The sequence below is a fragment of the Otolemur garnettii genome, unplaced genomic scaffold (genome assembly GCF_000181295.1).
Source record: "Otolemur garnettii isolate 467f Iridium unplaced genomic scaffold, OtoGar3 scaffold00001, whole genome shotgun sequence".
NCBI classification, from domain to species: Eukaryota; Metazoa; Chordata; class Mammalia; order Primates; family Galagidae; genus Otolemur; species Otolemur garnettii.
Genome location: NW_003852396.1, coordinates 14,742,588 through 14,762,967, shown reverse-complemented (window position 1 = coordinate 14,762,967; position 20,380 = coordinate 14,742,588). Strand labels below are relative to the sequence as shown.

Here is a 20,380-nt window from a genome sequence, read left to right as displayed (position 1 = left end):
TCAGACACATTCTTTCCTTACATACTTACAACACCACAACTTTGTTCTTATTGTTTTAACTTAGACCCTGTATATGTACCATTTCTAATATATTACATTAATTAAATTAATTTCTCTTTAAAATTTTATTAGCTAGGCTCAGTGGCTCACACCTGTAGTCCTAGCACTCTAGGAAACAGAATACCCAGCTGGATGTTATAGTGGGCACCCATAGTCCCAGCTACCTGGTAGGCTGCAGCAAGCGTATTGCTTGAGCCCAAGTGTTGAGGTTCCTGTGAGCCAGATGTCCTCAAACTATGGGCGGGCCATATGTAGCCTTCCTAGGACATTTATCTGGTCCACCGGGTGTTTTTGCTGCCACTGCCTGTCCTGCCTAGCAGCTGACTTGTCCCAGGGCCCCCAGTCCAGGCCTCCAACGGTCTGAGGGACAGTGAACTAGCCCCCTGTTTAAAAAGTTTGAGGACCCCTGCTGTGAGCTATGATGCCAGCACTCTATGCAGAGCAACAGAGTGAGATTCTGTCTCAAAAAAATAAATAAAACTTTATTTGTTATTTTATAGTTTTCATGATCAAAAATAATTTGGTCTTTTTTAGAACCTTGGAAATGTGTTGTTTAATTATGAAATATTTGGAAATTACTATAGAAGACAGGACAGGACAGGACTGCAACAGCACTGCACACGGCAACTACAGCTCAGCAGAAACAGGGGCTGATCACTGGAGGGCAATCGCGCAGCTGTGACGGGACCACTCACTGCCCCTCTGTATTCTCTTGATTTCAGTGCCCTCGGGACGTTTGTCATTTTTCCTGCCACTGTGAAATACCTCTTAGGTGATTTTGGAGATTATCAACAATTATGAAGTTGAAGTTTTAACCACACTACCCAGCTTGAAATATAGCCAATTTTGTTTTCCCCAAGGGTTTTCATTTATATAAATGTCAGTCTCAGAAGACTGCCTTGCACAGATGGGGTAATTTAAGTTTCCATTCATTTATGCCAATTTCTACTGGAACAAATAGCTAATCTCACAAAATTTGAAGAACCTCCAAACCCTAACACTTAAGTTTAGAAAACTACTATGATTCCACAATTATCCATTTGCTTCTTCAAAATTACCATCAAGTTGCCAAACATTCTCAAAATCCCCCTTTTTCAATTTCTCACTAATTAGAGAAATTTTCAATTAGAGCTGCTTGGTCACAGGGATGACCTGGAATTTAAGTCATTTATCCTGGATCTCTTACTTGACTGCATTTTGACACTAAAGAGGAAGGAGGGGGAAAAAAGTCACTTAAACTTCATTCCACTCTTTTCCTGACTTAGTAACATACTTCACAAACATCTGAAAACTCGCTTCATGTTACACACTGACGAGGAAACAGATGCAGTTTAGTAAAAAGATCTTTCCCTTTAGATCCCAGTTCTGCCACTTAACACCTATGGAATCATTAGCAGGTCACGACCAGGTAGCCTCAGTTTCTTCCTCTCATGACAGGAACGATACCAGAAACTGATACTTTACTGGTTTACTGTGAAAAATAATAATACCGCAGTTGGAAAAGTTTAAAATGTTACAAAACTCTAAACAAGTGACAATATAAATACTACTACCTGCTACCATAGGGGATAGAAAGCCGTTTAAGACTTCATCCATGCCTTCATGGAACTTCTATTCCAGGCATCCTCAAACTACGGCCCGCGGGCCACATGCAGCCCACCTAGGACATTTATGCGGCCCACTGGGTGTTTTTGCCACCACCGCCTGTCCTGCTTAGCAGCCGACTTGTCCTGGGGCCTGCAGTCCGGCCCTCCAAGGGTCTGAGGGACAGTGAACTGGCCCCCTGTTTAAAAAGTTTGAGGACCCCTATATCCCACACTGTCAACGTAGCATTTGACACTGGGTCCTATGGTTCGAAAATGAAATGAAAATGATCCATTGGAATATTGGGAAGAAAGCATTGTAACTTCTAGTCATAAAAAAATTGAAAACCAACTTCTATTATCTAATATACAAAGCAACCCTGATGCTCCCACTCCGTTCCAATATCAGACATGCTTGTAAGTACTGACAAGATGGTTAACACACAGCCTATTTCCTTTTCCATGTGCCTGCTTAAACTAACATAAGCTTCTTATCTGACTTAATCAGGTTAACCCTCACAAAATGAACAAGTAGCTTAAAATATATTTGCAAAGAAATGAAGATTTGCAAATGCTAATGATGCAAACATAAGGAAATGGCAAAGCTTACATCTTCTTAGTGTAGTTTTGTCAGATGTTAAAACAAAGTTTTTGAAAACAGATGTTTGAAACGTGGTATTTGCTTTTTAATCCTATTCATCAATAAACAAAAGTTTTAGTGCAAATGTATCTACTAAATTATCATCTGTAATACCAATCAGTAATTCTTCTAACTCTCCTAAAGCTATGATACTTTCATACTTGTAACAAAAAAGTGTCAAAACCCACTAAAATTCTTCAAGTTTTTAAAACACATCAGAAAACTTTGTTTCCAAATGTTGAAGATTCATAGTCACAAAAATTGCCTATCAGTAACAGACATTGTCACATTGCTTTTGGCAACAAAATCAAAATAATAAAGCATATTTTACCTTGTTTTCAAGTGATGTCATGAAATATTTTGGTAGGAACAATAACAAAAAAATCAAATAGTGTTTACCTAATTATGTAATATTCCATGTTTTATAATAAAGATAGTGATAGATGTATATAATTTTTGAAAATGTATATGTATGCATCTTGGAATACATTAAGAAATTTAGACATCTCAGTCTAAAGCATCAAGATGATTTGCCCCGGCTTGGCGCCTGTGGCTCAAGTGGCTAAGGTGCCACCACATACACCTAAGGTGGTGGGTTTGAATCCAGCCCAGGCCCGCCAAACAACAATGATGGCTGCAACCAAAAAATAGCTGGGTGTTGTGGCGGGCGCCTGGGGTCCCAGCTACTTGGGAGGCTGAAGCAGGAGACTTGTTTGAGCCCAGGAGCTGGGAGGTTGCTGTGAGCTGTGATGCCACAGCACTCTACCCAGGGGGACAGCTTGAGGGTCTGTCTCAAACAAAAAAAAAAAGATGGTTTGCCCTTCTAGAGTACTGTGCACAGAGGTGACTGATTTAATAATAAATCTATGCAAGATGAATTGGAGATATTCAATGTTAAGAAACAAAGAATGCTGGCCAGGAGAGTTGGCTCATGCCTGTAAACCTGGCACTCTGGGAGGCTAAGGCGAGAGGATCCCTTGAGCTCAGAAGTACAAGACCAGTCTGAGCAAGAAGACCCTGTCTCTACTAAAAATACAAAAATTGGACAGGTTGTAGTCTCAGCTATTTGAAGGCTGAAACAGGAAGATGCTTGAACCCAAGAATCTGAAGTTGCTGTGCCTGACACACTACCCTGGAGCAACAGAGTGAGACTCTGACTCAGAAAGTAAACAAACAAACAAAAAAAATGTTTATTCCATTTTGCCTTTTGTTTACTGTAGATATCTACGTACTTCCATTTGCTCTCTTGTCCACAGTGGGAGTTCCAGCCATTAGATGACAACCAAATAGAACCAGGCAACTTTTTCTGAATTGGTTATTTTGCCAAACTCACCCAAGAGTACATTTTTCCTCTGAAAGAAACCAACTTCCCTTTATCACTTCCAAGGATTAGCTCTACTTTTGTGCCTACTAACTATACTGAACCATTTATTTTAAAAGATGAATTTTAATTAATTTCAAAAGTAGTTGCAACCAAATAACTTACAGCATTTTACTATCAGAATCAGTAGTTAGATTTACATGTGGAAAAAAAGGGTCATAAATTGGATTATTCCTAGTGCTGAAAAGATACCCAGTTCATTCCAGAATTAGCTAAATAAATAGCAAATTGCCACTCAGCAAAGTAGTCAAAGTCCCTGGCTCATGACTCACTCATAAACTCTGAATTGTGAAATTGGAAGAAATCTCATGTTCATCTAACCCTGCGGTCCCCAACCTTCAGGAGAGGGAGCGAAGCCGCATGTGTATTAACAGCAGCTCATCGCGAGCATCACCACCTGAGCTCAGCCTCCTGTCACATCAGCAGTGCATTAGATTCTCACAGGAGAGACGACCTCACCATACACTGTGCATGTGGGAGATCAAGGCTGTGCACTCCTTATGAGAATCTCCTGCCTGCTGATCTGAGGGGGAGCTGAGGTGGCCTCCCACTGATTCTGCATTATGGTGAGTCACATATTTCATTACACAAAAAAGTAACAATAGAAACAAAGTATGCAATAAAAGTAATGTGCTTGAATCATCCCCAAACTATCCCTCCCCCTGACCTACCCTACACCCCGGCCCATGGAAAAACTATCTTCTAGGAAACCAGTCTCTGATACCAAAAAGGCTGGGGACTGCTGCTCCAATCCACTCCCTGGCTGTGCTCCTCATTACATTTAACAGAGGTGGGGCACACCCTGCATCATGCCAGACCACTTCAAAGTCTTGGTTCTCCAGGCTTTGGGGAACCATTGCAGTCACAACACTTGACAGCTAATTTCATTTTTAGTAGGTCTAAAAGGTAGAATTTTATTATTTTTAACTTTGAGCCCTACCTTGGTCTCTATAGGTTCACACTAGATTAAAACATAAATAAACAAACAGAAGAAAATTTAAATGTCTAATCTCTTTTCCATTAAGTCGTTCAGCAAATATAGTTTCAGGGTCCACCACAGCCTCTAAGGATGAAGGACACAAAGGCAACAACAGTTCCAAAGCACATCAATAAAACACCACCACAATGATATATTATTCAATTTTCTTTCTTTCAGAAATATTTATTAGAAGCCTATTATTTGTCACATATTATACTAGACATAGGGAATAAAATGGTTAATGTAATATAATTATATAATATTATATAATTATAGTATTATAATACTCCTGCTCTAATGGAGTTTAAAAACAAGAAAGAAAACTAACAGGCAATTATGACCGAATGCGAAGCACTATTTATTATTCTGCAGCACCGTCTAACACATACGTCTGCAATTCTGTGCCCCATAAATCTTCTCTTCCATAATCAAAACACATTAATACAAACTTGCTCAGAGAAACAAACTTTTTAAATAATTTTTTTAACTCCACATTAAATACATTTTTTTAACGTTGTTTGCTTTGGCTGTATTTACATCCTCAAAACCAGCTTGAAAATATGCAACCCTTTTAAGACCCTAGAGCAGTGTTTTTCAACCTTTTTTATCTCATGGCACACTTGAACTTATAGTTAAACTTCCACAGAGCACTTAAATTATGTTGATCAAAAAAAAAGAGTAAAAATAAGACCACATTCACTGGCTTGGTGCCTGTAGCTCAAACGGCTAAGGCACCAGACACATACACCAAAGCTGGCAGGTTCGAATCCAGCCTGGGCCTGCCAACCAACAATGACAACTACAACCAAAAAATAGCCAGCGTTGTGGTGGGGCCTGTAGTCCAGCTACTTGGGAGGCTGAGGCAAGAGAATAGCGTAAGTCCAGGAGTTGGAGGTTGCTGTGAGCTGTGATACTATAGCACTCTACCCAGAGTGATAGCCTGAGGCTCTGTCTCAAAGAAAAAAACAAACAAACAAAAAAAAACACTTAGACTGTGCCTTAAACTTCTTTCACAAGGAATTTGATGAATGATCTTTAAAAATTTCAAGGCACACCCAAAACCTGGTTTATGTTTCAAAAATCCTGTAACTAACCTTGTAAGCTAGCATTACTGGGGAAAAACCTTCAAGAAGACAAGACGTGTGGTTCATTTTCTAAGCACCTACAAAGTTCTAAGTGCATTAGGTAATGAAAATATACAGAGAAAATTTCAGATTTTCAGTCTGGAAGAAGATGAAAATGAGCTATCAAATCACACCATTATAACATAGTATGAAACCAGAGACACCTACAAAGTGCAACAGGAACCAAGGTAAAGACAGTTTTCCCATTGATGAAGACAGACAGGGAGGGCTCACAGCGAGGTGGCCACAATGTCCCGAGTGATGAAGCATTTATCAGTTCCAGAGGCGGGTTGGAAAAATAGTATCCAGGCAAGAGCAGTCTTCTTACTGTTACTTCATTTTTAAGACGTATTTCTTACTGGAACAGAACCTCTCAGACGGTGTAAAAAATCATCTGAATCCATAAAGTGATGATATCAAACTACTATCTAGAGAAAGATTCTTCTATTCAAGCACAGATGCAGGAGAAAAATCTTCCCAGATAATATGAATTAGGTGTCACTCCACATTTCAGGTTTACCAATGTGGATAGAAATCAACTTTAAACCAAGTGAGAAGGAAAACAGCCCATTATTTTGCAGCAAAAAATTAAAAGGAATCGCTGTGAGCAACAGTGTAATTAAGGGAAGTAAATTTGGAAAGAATAATTTGAAGTTTACAAAGCTCAGTTTCCAATTTTCAAGACTACCAAGGGAAGGAGAAGGTAAGTTTTTATCTTGAATGAAAGAATCCTCCTTCAGGCAAGAAAGCAGCCCAACTGGTAAGGAAACCTAAGCCTCAAGGCAATTCTTCTTATAAGACTTCAACAAGAGCCAACGCAGTACATAGAGTCCATTAAACTGATACTCATGACGCCCACGGACTGGAATCAACCAGGAAATCTACCCAAATTGACTCTAACTACCATTTTCTTCTTTATGAAATGGCTTTTCTTTCGCTCTTTGGACTCCAGGGAAGTCTTCAGGCATCAAAGACTAGGTTTAGCATTTATAGTTCAAAGCTATATATGAGCTTAAGCATTGTAAGAGACTAATTTTCTCTAGCTATAAAATGAGATTAGTAATATCTATTTTAGAGGATTTTTCTAACTTATAGTATGTCAACTTAGCACAAGACTGGCACCTCATCAAAAAAGGACAACAAAAGAAATATACAAACTATACCACCTTTCTGGCCACAGGCACTGTAGGTCCACAGTCTGAAGAAGGACAACTCTGTAGCAGTCTGGTTTTTCTGAAAAAGCCTGTCCCCCCACCCCCACTTTTTTTTTTTCTTTTGAGACAAGAGTTTTACTTTGTAGCCCTTGATAGAGTACCATGGTGTCACAGCTCACAACAACCTCAAACTCTTGGGCTTTAGCAATTATCTTGCCTCAGCCTTTCAAGTAGCTGGGACTACAGGTGCCCACCACAGAGCCTGGCTATTTTTAGAGATGCGGGGGTCTCACTCTGGCTCAGGCTGGTCTCAAACCCTTAAGCTCAGGCAATCTACTGGCCTTGGCCTCCCACAGTGCTGGGATTATAGGCGTGAGCCACCACATCCAGGCCTTTTTTCCCTTTCTTTAAACACATCCTCCATAGGACCATCTTCCCTCCAATAACTTACACCCATGCATCTCAAGAGATCCTAAGGTCTTATTTCCTTCTTACAATAAGTTCTGGAGTTCCTCAAGGTATTAGAGAAAGAGAAGATACTCAGAGATAGCTGAGCTGTGAACAAAATCTATACTGTGAATATAACAAAACGCAAAATTCAAATCCTATCAGTTTAGAAGAGTCATTTCTTCAACAGAAGAGGTTTCAAGAAGAAAAAATCTCAACATGTTGTATATTGTTCCTTTTTATTAAAAAGCCACCTGGACTTCGTCTCTTCCAGACTGTTTGTCCTTTTCCTGTGTAGACTCTGGCTGTTCACATTCCATACTGGTGGTCATTGCTTTCCAAGGAAATGTTCCTTTGGGAGGGCAGCTGCCTTAGAGGTAGGTCACCAGGACTCCTTTGCATTTTACATGCAATTTAAGACTCCAGGAGGCACAGGAGCTGCTAGAGGCCTCTGCTAGCTGCTAGAGGTAGGTCCACTGTTGGATGATGCTGTCTCTTAGCCTCAAAGTTTTTTCTTGGCTGTGGTTTTAAAAAAAGCCCCTATTTAATAACCACAAGGCAATAAAAACTAGCATTATAAGCCCCAAAGCATCATACTGTCTCTTAATAATACTTAACAATATCACTTTAAGTAAAAAATACCGCGATTAATATTTAAGATCTGGCATATTTTTAATGCGAGTTAAGACATTCACAAAAGATGCCATTCTCAAGCTGACTGCTTAAGCCAATACGTACTGCACATGCAACCAACATGCTTATAAAGCACAAGCTTCGGAGAGTAACCGCACTGGATAAACCTAATTCAGTTTTGAAATATAATTAAGAAGCAGTCTACAAGCTACATTTGAGCAACTTAGATGCATTCATACACATACCTTACAAAATCTAAATGGAGATTTACTGATACCTGGATCCGTGTCTAGGACCCCAGGTCCTAGGCTATTCATGCCTTTTATAGAACAAATATTAGGGTTTATCTTTTCTACTTGGGGGCATGCGTGCCTCCCTAACCTGGAGGAAGAGAGAAAAGGTTAAAGACAGAATTTCACAGACTGCATTCTGAGAGCACTTTATTTTTTGTGGGGAGAAAAAAGTGGTGAACTTATTTTGGAAAAGTTTCTTATTATATCTTCCTTCTAAGCTACCATACAATATAGTAATGATCCTGAGAAATTCTGAAGTAAAACTGTTTAACACAACTGACACTCATTCAACTACCAGAAAGAAGCAGTTTCTTCTTATTCTGGCTCTTATGTTCTCTCTGATTCTCTTATCAGTGGCTGTCTGGAACAATCTCTAGAGATAAAATGACTCCACTGCTGTTGTAGTTCCCAGCTGCCATATGTGAACCTGTGGGCCACTGCTGGTCTACTATAAGCTTGGGAAATGCTGATATAAAACAAGCCTCTGGTGCTTTCAACACTGGTTCCTGGTTCCCTTTTTCATATCTCACTTCTAGCATGTAAGAGCCAAATAAAGGGGGAAGAAAAGGGGGAAAGGACGGGCGCCTCATTAAAATGCAAGGAAGGGTAAGTCCTATCAACTTTACTCTCTAAACACCTATTTTTCTATCAAAATTTCAGACATGTGAATTTATGGTGTGAGCAATCTATTGGTCTAAACATCTATTATGAAAAGGTGACGGGGAATGTAAAGAGTGAAAAAAATTCTCCTCCTCCCAGTCAATAGTCTATGTTCTTAGTGGAAGCCAGTTTATGACAGGTGGGTGATGTCTCAGAGAGAGGAGTGACAGTGCCAATTTCTCTCAAAGAGCCACCTTCTCTACTGTAAGATGGACATAAAACGCTGTGGCCTCACATGGTCCCCTCTTGAGGGAGTCTTTCTGGGAAAATAAGCAACCTGAAGCAGTATAGCTACTTGAAGAGTGTGAAATGAACTTGGGCCAACCTTTTCCTTAACCAGGTCTTTACCTTTTGGGATTCCTGTCTGCCTAGGTCACGAGTATCATTCTGAGGAAAGCTAAATTGACATGTGCAAACAGAAAATAATACTAACATGGAAAAAATCCCTCACATAAAACAGTGCAGGCAACTTAGAAATAGCAGATAAGCAAGCTCAAGCGAGGTAGCCATAAAAAACCATGTCTCCAGTATTCCTTTCTCTGATGAATACAAATTAATTTGCATAAGCCACCAGGGAGGAAGAAGCTTGCTTTTAATAAGGAAGTTAGAAGTATTTCAACGAAGCTCACCCAGTTTGTTCCTCAGATGTGGCAAATCATACATCCCCACAGTTCCCAGCTGCATGAACAACTGACTGATAAAATCAGTGACATCCTACAAAGAGTTTACAATGGTAAACTGAGTCATTATGTTGTTATTAAGCATATCATGAAAGATAAAATAGGCATGTAGTAAGCACTAAACTTCTGATACGGTTCCTCAATTAAAATAATCTTACAGTATTCCCCAAGTTGTTTCATTTTTCTTGAGACAGAGTCTCAAGCTGTCACCTGAGAGTGCTGTGGAATCACAGCTCACAGCAACCTCAGACTTTTGGACTTAAGCAATTCTCCTACCTTAGCCTTCCAAGTAGCTGGGACTACAGGTGCCCGCCACAATGCCCAGTTAACCCCAACTTGTTTTTTTAAAAAGGACAAAACTTGAGCTTGATGTATCGGACCTGTACTTTTAAAAGTATACTCATGTTGGGTGGTACCTGTGGCTCCGTGGGTAGGGCCCCAGCCCCATGTACCGAGGGTGGTGGGTTTGAACCTGGCCCCAGCCAAACTGCAACAAAAAAATAGCCAGGCGTTGTGGTGGATGCCTGTAGTCCCAGCTACTCAGGAGGCTGACTGAGGCAAGAGAATCGCCTAAGCCCAAGAGTTGGAGGTTGCTGTGAGCTATGACACCACAGTACTCTACTGAGGGTGATAAAATGAGACTCTGTCTCTTAAAAAAAAAAAAAAAAAAAGGAAAGAAAGAAAAAAGTATACTCATCTAACAAGTTTTCTAAAGTTGTTATGTGTTAAAAATGAACCCAGAAGGCATAGTGGAATAAAGGCACAATATTCTCAGATCCTTTACTGTAGAAATACAATTGACATTTCTGGCGGTTGTGATAAGCTTGAAATTTATAAATCACTATCATACAAAACGTGCAATTAAACCCTCCAGTATAGATTTCTCAGCATACTGCTCTTATTCTAAGTAGCAACTTGCTTTAGAAGTCCCTATGGTAGTGCTGTTTAACTTAGAGTTCCATTAAGATAGGAGGGCCCCAAACAAGAGCTCAATTAGAAATCAACAAGATTTGATTGACTATTGCCAAATAGAATTTTCAGCCATAACAAGTCTATTTCCCTTCATGTATTTTCTCAGCCCTTGAGTGTCTTAACTTCAAAATAGAATCCAAGTGTAACTACGTTCTCCACTGCTCCCTCTTCTAGTTGCTTTTATTGCTTCAGAGAAAGTGAAATGAGAAACAGTAAAAGGTTAGAAAGCCTATTTGACTACAGGCCATTCTTTTGAGCTTTGTGTGTTGCACATGACTTCCTTCCTGGGAGCAGTGTGGGGGAGGATGCTACACAGAGGAGCTTTATGTGTTCATCACACACACACACAGAGCAAACCACAAAGGCATGTAAAGAAGACAAACTCACCCACCCATCACATAAACTCAGGCATAATTAGGCATTTTTATAGTACTGCATATATTTATTTCAGAGGTTGGCTACAGGTACTTTTAAGAGGTACAAATTTGCTGGCATGTGCCAAGTATAACCAAAAGGAAAATGCCATTAAAATATGATAGTCTTAGACACATGGCAGGGCATGTAGATTGTACCCTCTTTTGTTTTGGCCAGCTAAGTTTTTTAACAGAAATTTAACTTTGAATGTCTCTAAGAAAATTTCCATTTTGCCACAGGCATAATTACTCTTTATTGTTTTACATAAGGTGCTCTAAATACTTAGGTACCCTTCCTAGTGGTTCCTAAATGGATGTTAGCCTATAACTCCTATAAAGTGTTCAGATAACAAATGCCTGGAGGAAAATGAGTGGGGAAAAAATATCTTTTAAAAATATATTCCTAATGTTCCTGGCCAACTCAAACTAAGCAAAAACTTTCCGTATCAAAGTTTATTTCCTTCCAAGCATAAGTCAAAAGCAAAAAAAAAAAAAAAAAAAAAAAAAAGTTAAATTATCCCTACTCTCCCCTCCATTTCTCAAGCAGTTAAAACCAAGTAAAAAAAGGACTTAGGAAACCCTCAACTCATGAAAAATACTTATCGTTCAGATGAGACCTGAATAAGTAGAAATTAATAAATGATAAAAAAATGCTTATCTTTCAGATAAGGCCTGAATAAGCAGAATTTAATAGAGCAAGTTCCTAGCAATAGAAGTGGTATTAACACTGATTGAGCTGGAATGCAGAGAACGAAGAGGAAGTGGTTTGTCTCTTGAGCTATAGGGTGCTTACAGGAGCAGAAGGTACAGCAGGAGCCTGAAAGGATCCCAAGGTGTGGAAACCCAGCACACGATATCTGGGGATTTCTTCCCACCAGCAAGCAAGCAAGGAATTCTGGAACAGACACCAGGTGGGTGTCCTGCAATTCAGTTCCAGCACTTTCCACCTGAGGACAGCATTAGACTCCACAGGGTGAGGGCTCAGTCCCAAAGACTGTGTCAATGACCCCTTCAAATACCAATCTCAAGTCCAGACCTCCAGAGCACTGACTTAGGGTTCCCATGATCTTGAGGGGCTCACAGAGCTCAGGGAAACACTTATGTGTATCAATTTATTACAAAGGATATTTTAAAAGACAAAAATAAATAGCCAGATGAAGAGATACAGAGTAAAGTCTGGAAGGGTCCCAAGCACAGGACGTTCTACCCCTGTAGAGTTGGGGTGTCTCATCCTCCCAATGGATGAATTCTGTTCACCTTTCTGAAGGCCCCCCCCTGTGTTCAGCTCCCCGTGTTCTCAGGCCCTTTATCAAGACTGCATCAGCTAGGCATGATTGAAGAGCTGTCTTCCTGGCTTCTCTGTGCACACAATTCCTCCTTCCAGGGAATGGGGCAAGACCTTCACTGGAATGAGGGGATTATAAGCCACATTCAGATTAGAGTCCTGCTGTGGGCAGGTGAAAGGAGGGAAATTATTGTTTACTGCTAACAAGAGCTATGAGAGTTGGAAGCCAGGAACCACAGACAAAAACACATTTTTATCGTAATATCACAAATACCATGCATGTATTTACCAACTACTTAGCAAACATTAGCAGCAAGAACAATAATAAGGAACAATCTGATGAAAGCATATCTGAAGGCAGCAAAGGAAGCAAGTGTTAGATCCAGTATGAGTGATCAGAGAGATCCAGAAATCTGATTGATGTGAAGGATAACAATGCATAGAATAGAGATGGACGGTGTACATGGCAAAACCTTATCAGATATTTCTACAACGGCAATAGGTTGAATAGACTATGCTGCAGTTTACATAGGACACTTAAAATTGAAGGGCAAATGTTACTTAGTTTGAGGATTTCTCATTTTTTTAAAAAAATTATGTTTTAAAAGATACTTGAAGCATGTAGGAAATATTCTCAGATGCTTTAAATAGGACTTTTCTTGAGAAAACCCTTCCTAGAATGGTTTCCCCAGTATACTGTAGGAAATACCCTGATGCTTGTGGTAAAACTGTCAAACTTTGGGTGTTAACGCATGTCACCAAAAGTGGCTGACTTTCTCATTATCTGAAGTCAACTCCAGCCTACCACTTTTCTTACATTTTTAAAGTTTTGCTTCCCATCACTCTTGCAGATGCATTTACTAAAATAACATAGAATTTTACACTTTGCAAAATATGTTTTTCTGGAAATATTTACATTAAATTTTAAAAACAAGTATCTCCTTCCAGCTGAGGCAAAAGGTGGCTGTGGATGCTGCCGCTGAAAGACACTGGCTCTGACATCTGTGGGTTTGGCAAGACTGGAATCATGGCAGGTCCAAAAACAGATGACCAATTTCAGTTCACTGGTCTTAAAAAATATTTTAACTCTTATACTCTCACAGGTAGCATGAACTGCATACTGGCCAGGTATAGAGGCAGTGCTTCGGTGATCTTATGCTTTAAGGTCTAAAAAACTCTAGCTGTGAAAACAATGTAAATGGATTCTAAACTGTATCTCATCTATTAAATTCCCACGCCTGGAGAAGCACATATCATCTCATCATGTGATACTCAATTTGTACAATAAATTATGAACCTAGGAAAACATTTTTTAATTAAAATTTAAAAATAAAATAAAATAAAAACAAGTGTCTTAGGCCCAGGTGGGAAGACTGGCCTAAGTTAAGAGACCAGACTGGGCAAGAGTAAAAGACCTTGTGTTTAAAAAGCACAAAAAACAAAACAAAACAAATAAACAAAAAAAAAGCTTAATCAGGCATGGTACAGTTACTTAGGAGGCTGAAACAGGAGGATCACTGGAGTTCAGAATTTGAGGGGGCACAGAGCTATGATGACCCCACTGCACTCTACCCAAAACAAGAGAGTAAAACTCTGCCTCAAGAAAAAAAAAGAAAAAAAAAAGCCTTTCTATTCACCTAATATGACTAATAAGAAAAAGTGTTCCAATTATAGGCAATCTCCTAGATACAAACATCTGACTTTACAGCTCATACTTATGAACAGAGGCTATAAAGGTATTAGGTAAATGTACCTCTTTCAACTCACATGCAAATTCAACTTAAGAACAAAACCACAGAAACTATCTCAATTGCAATCCAGGGACTGTGTATATTCAGCCATCAACCCTTCCCCCTGTTGCCAAGGGTTTTTTCTATCCCCACCAGCTCTGGATGCTGTTTAAGCTGAGAACAAACTGATGAACATGTATTAGAAGAAGAAAACTGTCCTTGTCTGTATCTGATTATTATGTCTCTGGTAATTAAAAGATGATTTTAGACGTTTCCCCATCAGTGTCTCCAATTCTGCAGAATTAAAGCATGAAAAGTTTTCTAAGACAAATGTGTAAATTATTTACTTATTTATATACTACTCCCCCTCTCCTACTGAAATTAGTAATTTATTCAATCTATTTCCTAAGTGAATCCCACTTCGTCCATTCATGTTTAATATTTAATGAATATCAACAGTGTGTATCATGCTTCAAACAAGAGACAGAGGAAGAGAAAAAAAGATCATGATGACAAGGATAGGAAATGATGCACAAGGTTCAGGGTACATGGTAATAACTGCCTTGACTATCTCTCTTTTATGCATCAATTCCAAAGGCAATTGATTCATAATTTGAGGGAATTAACCTTGGAAATGCTGTGGGAAAGGAATTGTAAGAGGTTTGACAAGGCCTAGGTTCATCAATACACAAACCAAGAATTATTTTCAAGTTTAATACAATTTTTAGAATCGATAATTTTTATGTATTTACTTATAAAAATATATAGTGCGCGGGAATATTAAAAAGTGAACAGCTGGGGGGGCTTCCCACTTGTATCCCCACAGCCCCACTGCCAGAGGTTCTGTTTTCTCTCATTTTACTTTGCCCTCTTTTGCTTGTCATGCTTATCAATCTTTCTCCCTGTCAATAATCTCTATCCTGTCAGAATTAAAAAAAAAAAAAAGTTAACATCTGGTTAAGCACGGGCTTGAACTAATGGACTAGTGGCCACCATCAACCAACATGGAAGGGACAGACTGGTATCCACAAGCTGAATATCAGAACAACTCACCCAGTTTTTTACTTCTCTTTTTCTCTTTTCATTTTAAAGAGAGGTCCTTGTTAAAAAAAAATCTGTAGAAGTTATTCATCCAAGGAATAAGGCTGGCTTGGATGGAATGCCGAATCTTGGAGATAAACCAGAAATCATAACAAATTTATAAGTTTGGGCCTTTATTGGTGTTTTGCCTTTTATCATCTTTAACAGACTCATTCCTCACATTCCCATAAAGTCCTAAAATTGGCCAACTATTACCACATGTTGTAAAGCCTGTAAACCATTTCCCATGGAAAGGAAAAATCTTTACACTGTATGTATAATGAAAAACAGCTAGTTTAATGTTTTGGGGTTCAATTTACTTGAACGATTTGAAACTTGGAACAGGATAAGCTCCAAGCGCAGAAGAACAAACGGGATGGATTGCAATCTGTGCTCAACTATTTTAACCCACAGTGCATCTGCAATTAGAAGCAGTGTATTATAATGTAAGAATGGACACCCATTTGTGCTAGTGAGGGAAGGAAACAAGTTGGACCAACTGGGCCACCTTTTAATCACCACAAGGAGTAACTCCTATGTTCTCTCTCTTAGTCAAATAAATTATTTATTTTAATATGTTTAGTACATTACTTCAATGAGTTATTTAAGCTGATCTTCCAGAGCCAGCAGGCAATTATAAGGTTAGAATAATAACCATTAAAAAAAGAACCCAAAATATATAATCTTCTCTTTCCTAGAGTATGGAAACGTTTAGAAATAAAGGTGTAATAATAAAGAAAATAAATTGAAAATGTATTAATACTTACCAAATGTAAATTCAAATATAGATCCAGGTATGTTTTTTAAACCTACTAAAATCATAATTATAAATAATGCAGCAAAATTATACCATCTAACTTCTCTTTGGAAGAGTGGTGTCAATGCTGGTTACCTTCTTAATCTACAAGTAAAATTCTGAGGCTCTCCTAATCAGCATAGACTTCAGATATCAAATTACTAAAAACATAAATGGGTTTTCCGCCAAAACTAACCTTAAAAAAGGCAAACCACTTGTAGTCATTCAATACGATCTCAAAGCCTTGGTTGTAAATGATGGTGAAATGGCCGGAATTGCCAAGGTCATCATGTGCTGTATCCAGCTTCCGAAGGTGAACCACTACTTTTTTTTCTTGTGGTCCTAAAGAAAAAAGAAAAATTATTTGAATTTCAATGGGGGCAAGAACCCCCCAATTTCAATGATACTATTGAAACTGAGTTGCTTTCCTTTCATGCTACCTAACGTGGGCCCACAGTCTGCCTTGTGAAGAAATCAGTCTCCATCATTTTGCCTCTGTATAATCCCAAAGGGGTCTCAGGCAAGACAGGACAGTGAGGGTTCCCAAAGACAGACATGCCATGCACTCAGGGGGCTGGCAGAGCCCCAAAAGAACAGCTCCTGCCTTCCCATAGCATTCAAGTACTGATGAAAATGGGGAAGTGGAGGGTGTGGAAAATTACAGGTAGAGACAGGAAGAAGACAAACTGGTCGTCAAAAAATGAGAGTGATAAGAATAAAAGAGATGGTGACATGGAGATAAGAAGACTGGCTATGGGATCTCAAGAAGGACAATATGTTAAGCCCAGTAGGAGACAGGAAATAATCTATTCAGAAGCGAGGTACCTTTCTCCTCAATGGCTCTAGAGTTAAGAACCCCAGAATCTGAATCTTTCCAAAATACTCAGCAACCTGGAGGTTTCTACCCCACAAAACAAATTTGTGCTCATAAAAATGAAACATTTAAACTTTGGAAGAAAGGGGCTCAGATGGATGGACGTCTTTAATTACTGGATAAAGGCCAAAGATAGTTTTCTAGGCAGAGGGCTGCTGCCTGAAAGGGGTTCAGCTGTGTCCATCTGCTGAGTTTGACACTTTGGACAGTTTTTCCATATTTCAGATTAATGCTCTGACCTGACGGATTGCAAGAGACAGAACCGTGCAAATTCTAATCTACTTCTGCACCAACATTCAAACTCAATTTTTAAAAGAATAAATGTTAGAATGCCCAGCATTACAAGATGGTAGGTATACGGTGATAGGGAGTTCGCTAAATTGGGTTTTATTAAGTAACAAAGAAATTAAGGATAATTCCGCTGACAAGGAAATACAGCCGAGAGCTTCACTCATTCTGCACAAGTTTGTGCCTCTTCTGACTGTTTTTTCTCCCCAACCCCTCACTAGATTCTGTTTCGTCAGAGTAGCCGCGTTACTGGGCACAAAGGCTTTTTGCCACAACAAAGGAGAAACTTCTATATTCTCCAGAGTCTTCCAGCTCGTCTTCACCAACTTAACAACTTAAATAAACAAAATTCTGCCTCGCACACTGGACTGGGAAATGAAAACACTGCGGTTCCCAACTCTCCTCCAAATTAAACGAAAAAAAAAAATTAAATTAAGGGGTGGTTAATCTTTAAAAAGTTACTGAAGTCCCGAGATAACTACTAAAGTGTCAAAGTGTGAACGGAGACATTCTCAGCAGCTCAACTTTAACTTCGCGGCCCTGGTGGGAGAGAAGGTCCCCCGAAAGTCCCCCATTCTGTGTCCTTCCAAGATGTCCCACAAGCATTGGCCTGGGGGGAAGGGTGGCTGGTTCAGGAGGAAGGGCTCAGGGGCGGAAGGCGAGATAAGGGGCGTCCGGCAGGCGCGCAAAAGCGAGCAGGTCCGGGGTTGCCGGCGGCTTACCCATCACTGAGCAGTTGATGTCGCGCTGGGAGCCGCTGGGGCCCACTTGGAAGACCCAGGTCCCCAGGAGGTCAGGATAGGTGCAGTTTGCAGGTGTGTCGCAGCGCACAGTGCAGACCACAGAGAGAAGCAGCAGGAGGGCGGCAAGCGGCGTGCGGGACCTCAGGTCCATGCTGGCGGGGGCTCCAAGGAGAGGTTGGGAGCACCGGGAACCGAGAGCGCGCGAGCCCAGAATGAGGCTATCCAGGGGCGCGCGCCTTGAAATAGCCACACAGCCCGGAAACCCTTCAGCAGGGGCGGGGTGACGGCCAGGCGGGGGCGGGGTCACGGCCAGGCAGGGGTGGGGTCGGGCAGCTCCGCCCGTCAGGTGGCGGTTCGGGGCGCGCGGCCCCGCACCTGGCTGCGGCCGGACTCTCCCCTGGGGGAGAGCCTAGGGACAGGTGATGTTGCCAAGGGAGATTGCAACATTTGGTACGGCCAAGGACTTAAGCACCCTTACTGCGTTTCTGTGCAGTAAGGAAAGGCCACGAGAGATTAGCAAGAGGAGTTCGCTTGTTCTTGCGTTTTTCCCTCCTCAGTCTGCTGGGGTCTGGTCGCCTCATTACCAACTCCGTGGGTTTGTTTTTTTTGTTTTTAATCCCCTCAGGAAAGCTTTACTTGCTAACCGCATCCACTCTAGCTGTTGGAGGACTTCTCTGCCTTCCGTTTTCTAACTTTCATTAACTGTGTAGTTGCTGGTTTCCGCTTGGTTTCCTGCTAAGGAGGCTGTTTGCCTCCTTGGCCCACTGGGGAACTCAGTCGTGCTAACTTGCAGTTTTTGTGTATTAGTTTTGTGGTTCTTCTTTCTTCCTCTTAGAACTCTATGGGACAAACTCGCACACATTCCCCTACACGGCCATCTCTCAGAAATAATATTGCTAGACTTTTAATTATCTTTATTATTATTATTTTTTGAGACAGAGTCTCAAGCTGTCACCCTGGGTAGAGTGCCATGGTGTCATAGTTCACAGCAACCTCCGACACGGGCTCAAGCGATCCTCTGGTCTCAAGGGTTTCTAATTTTAGAAGAGACGGGGTCTCGCTTTTTTGCTCAGGCTGGTTTGGAACCCTTGAGCTCAAGCAATACACACGCCTCAGCCTCCCAGAGTGCTAGGATTACGGGCGTGAGCCATTGCACCCAACTAGACCTCTTCTGTTTTACAGATGAAAAGCAGGAGGCCCCAGAGAAAGGAAGTGGCTCACGGGCTGCGGGTAAACTGTTGCAGCACTATTAACACTAGTAGGGAGCACTATTTCCTATTTCCAGATGCCTCCTTGCTCAGTTTCAGTATCGCCCTTTTCTGTGAGAGCTTCTCTGACTTTCCTGGCCGTTGGTAATTGTGGCCCTTTCCTCCCGCTCCCACTGAGCCTGCAGGGTGTAAGGCCCTGTGGACACAGTGACGAACAAGATGGGTTGATGAGTCAGTGTCCTCTCAGGCACCTGCATTTTTGCCCCCATACCTCTGGCCTTAAATAAGTATTTAGATATCCATCTTTTCCACCAGATTGTAAGTATTCAAAGGGAGCAGGTTCAAATTATTCACTTTTACCTCCCTTAATACTGGTTTACTCAAGAAGTACCCTTGAATGTTAATATTTCCCTAGATTCTAGTTTACTCAAGAAGTATCCTTGAATGTTAAAATAAGTGCACTTAATATAGTCATCTTGGTTTCCAAGCCTGAAAGCCAATTTGAACATGGTAAATGGAGTTGCCCTTGAAAGCTCCGAGATGAAAATGCTGCTTAATGTGGGCACAAACTGTAAAGGCTAGGATAGGGGTAACATTTTTAGGTTTTATAGACCTTTTTAACATTAAAAGCTGATCTTGTATAATTAAGCTAGCACACTTACTATTAATAGTTAAAGATACATTGACGGAGCAATATTGCCTTCCTAAATCTCTGGGAAAGAGTATCATTGGTTGTTAAAACATTACAACATTTACTAGGTGATCAATATTACAGAGCCAATTTAATTGGAAAATGTTTTGATGGGTGTTATTAAATTAGCACACTTAATTGTGAAAAAAATTTAAAACAGTGTTTGTAAAATTAAATAAAATAATCTTTACTCAGTGAATGACAAGTAAAAGCAGATCTTGAAGACTTTTTAGTATAATGTTATACTGCTCCATTTTATAATTGGGAAATAGAGTGAAGCCCCTTACTAATGTCATATTACCACTTAGTGACATTCAGGAGTAAACCTTGGGCACCTTGATTTTCAGTTTAGCTTATTTCCACTCATCTAATAATCTCAAAATTTCTCTCTCAAAAGTAAATAAGATCGGTGTCTGTGACTCAAGCGGCTAAGGCGCCAGCCATATACACCTAAGCTGCCAAGTCTGAATCCAGCCCAGGCCAGCCTAACAATGACAGCTGCAACCAAAAAATAGCCGGGCCTTGTGGCAGGCACCTGTAGTCCCAGCTACTTGGGAGGCAGAGTCAGGAGAATCCCTTGAGCCCAGGAGTTGGAGGATGCTTGTGAGCAGTGATGCCACAGCACTCTACCCAGGGTGACAGCTTGAGGCTCTGTCCCTGACCCCC

At 40.5% G+C, this 20,380-nt stretch overlaps 1 protein-coding gene across 2 annotated transcripts in view; it reads right to left on the bottom strand.

The window, feature by feature from the left end:
• The window catches only part of CTSC (cathepsin C), a 41,246-nt gene extending 23,180 nt beyond the window's left edge, over window positions 1–18,066 (bottom strand). For both annotated transcript variants that reach the window (XM_012803836.2, XM_023511628.1), the window contains exons 1-2: window positions 17,795–18,066; window positions 16,107–16,252 (exon numbers count right to left, since the gene is read on the bottom strand). In XM_012803836.2, the coding sequence (XP_012659290.1) occupies window positions 16,107–16,252; window positions 17,795–17,966 (318 nt within the window). In that variant the 5' untranslated portion in view covers window positions 17,967–18,066. The remainder of the gene's footprint in view (window positions 1–16,106; window positions 16,253–17,794) is intronic.
• Window positions 18,067–20,380: the final 2,314 nt, after the last annotated feature.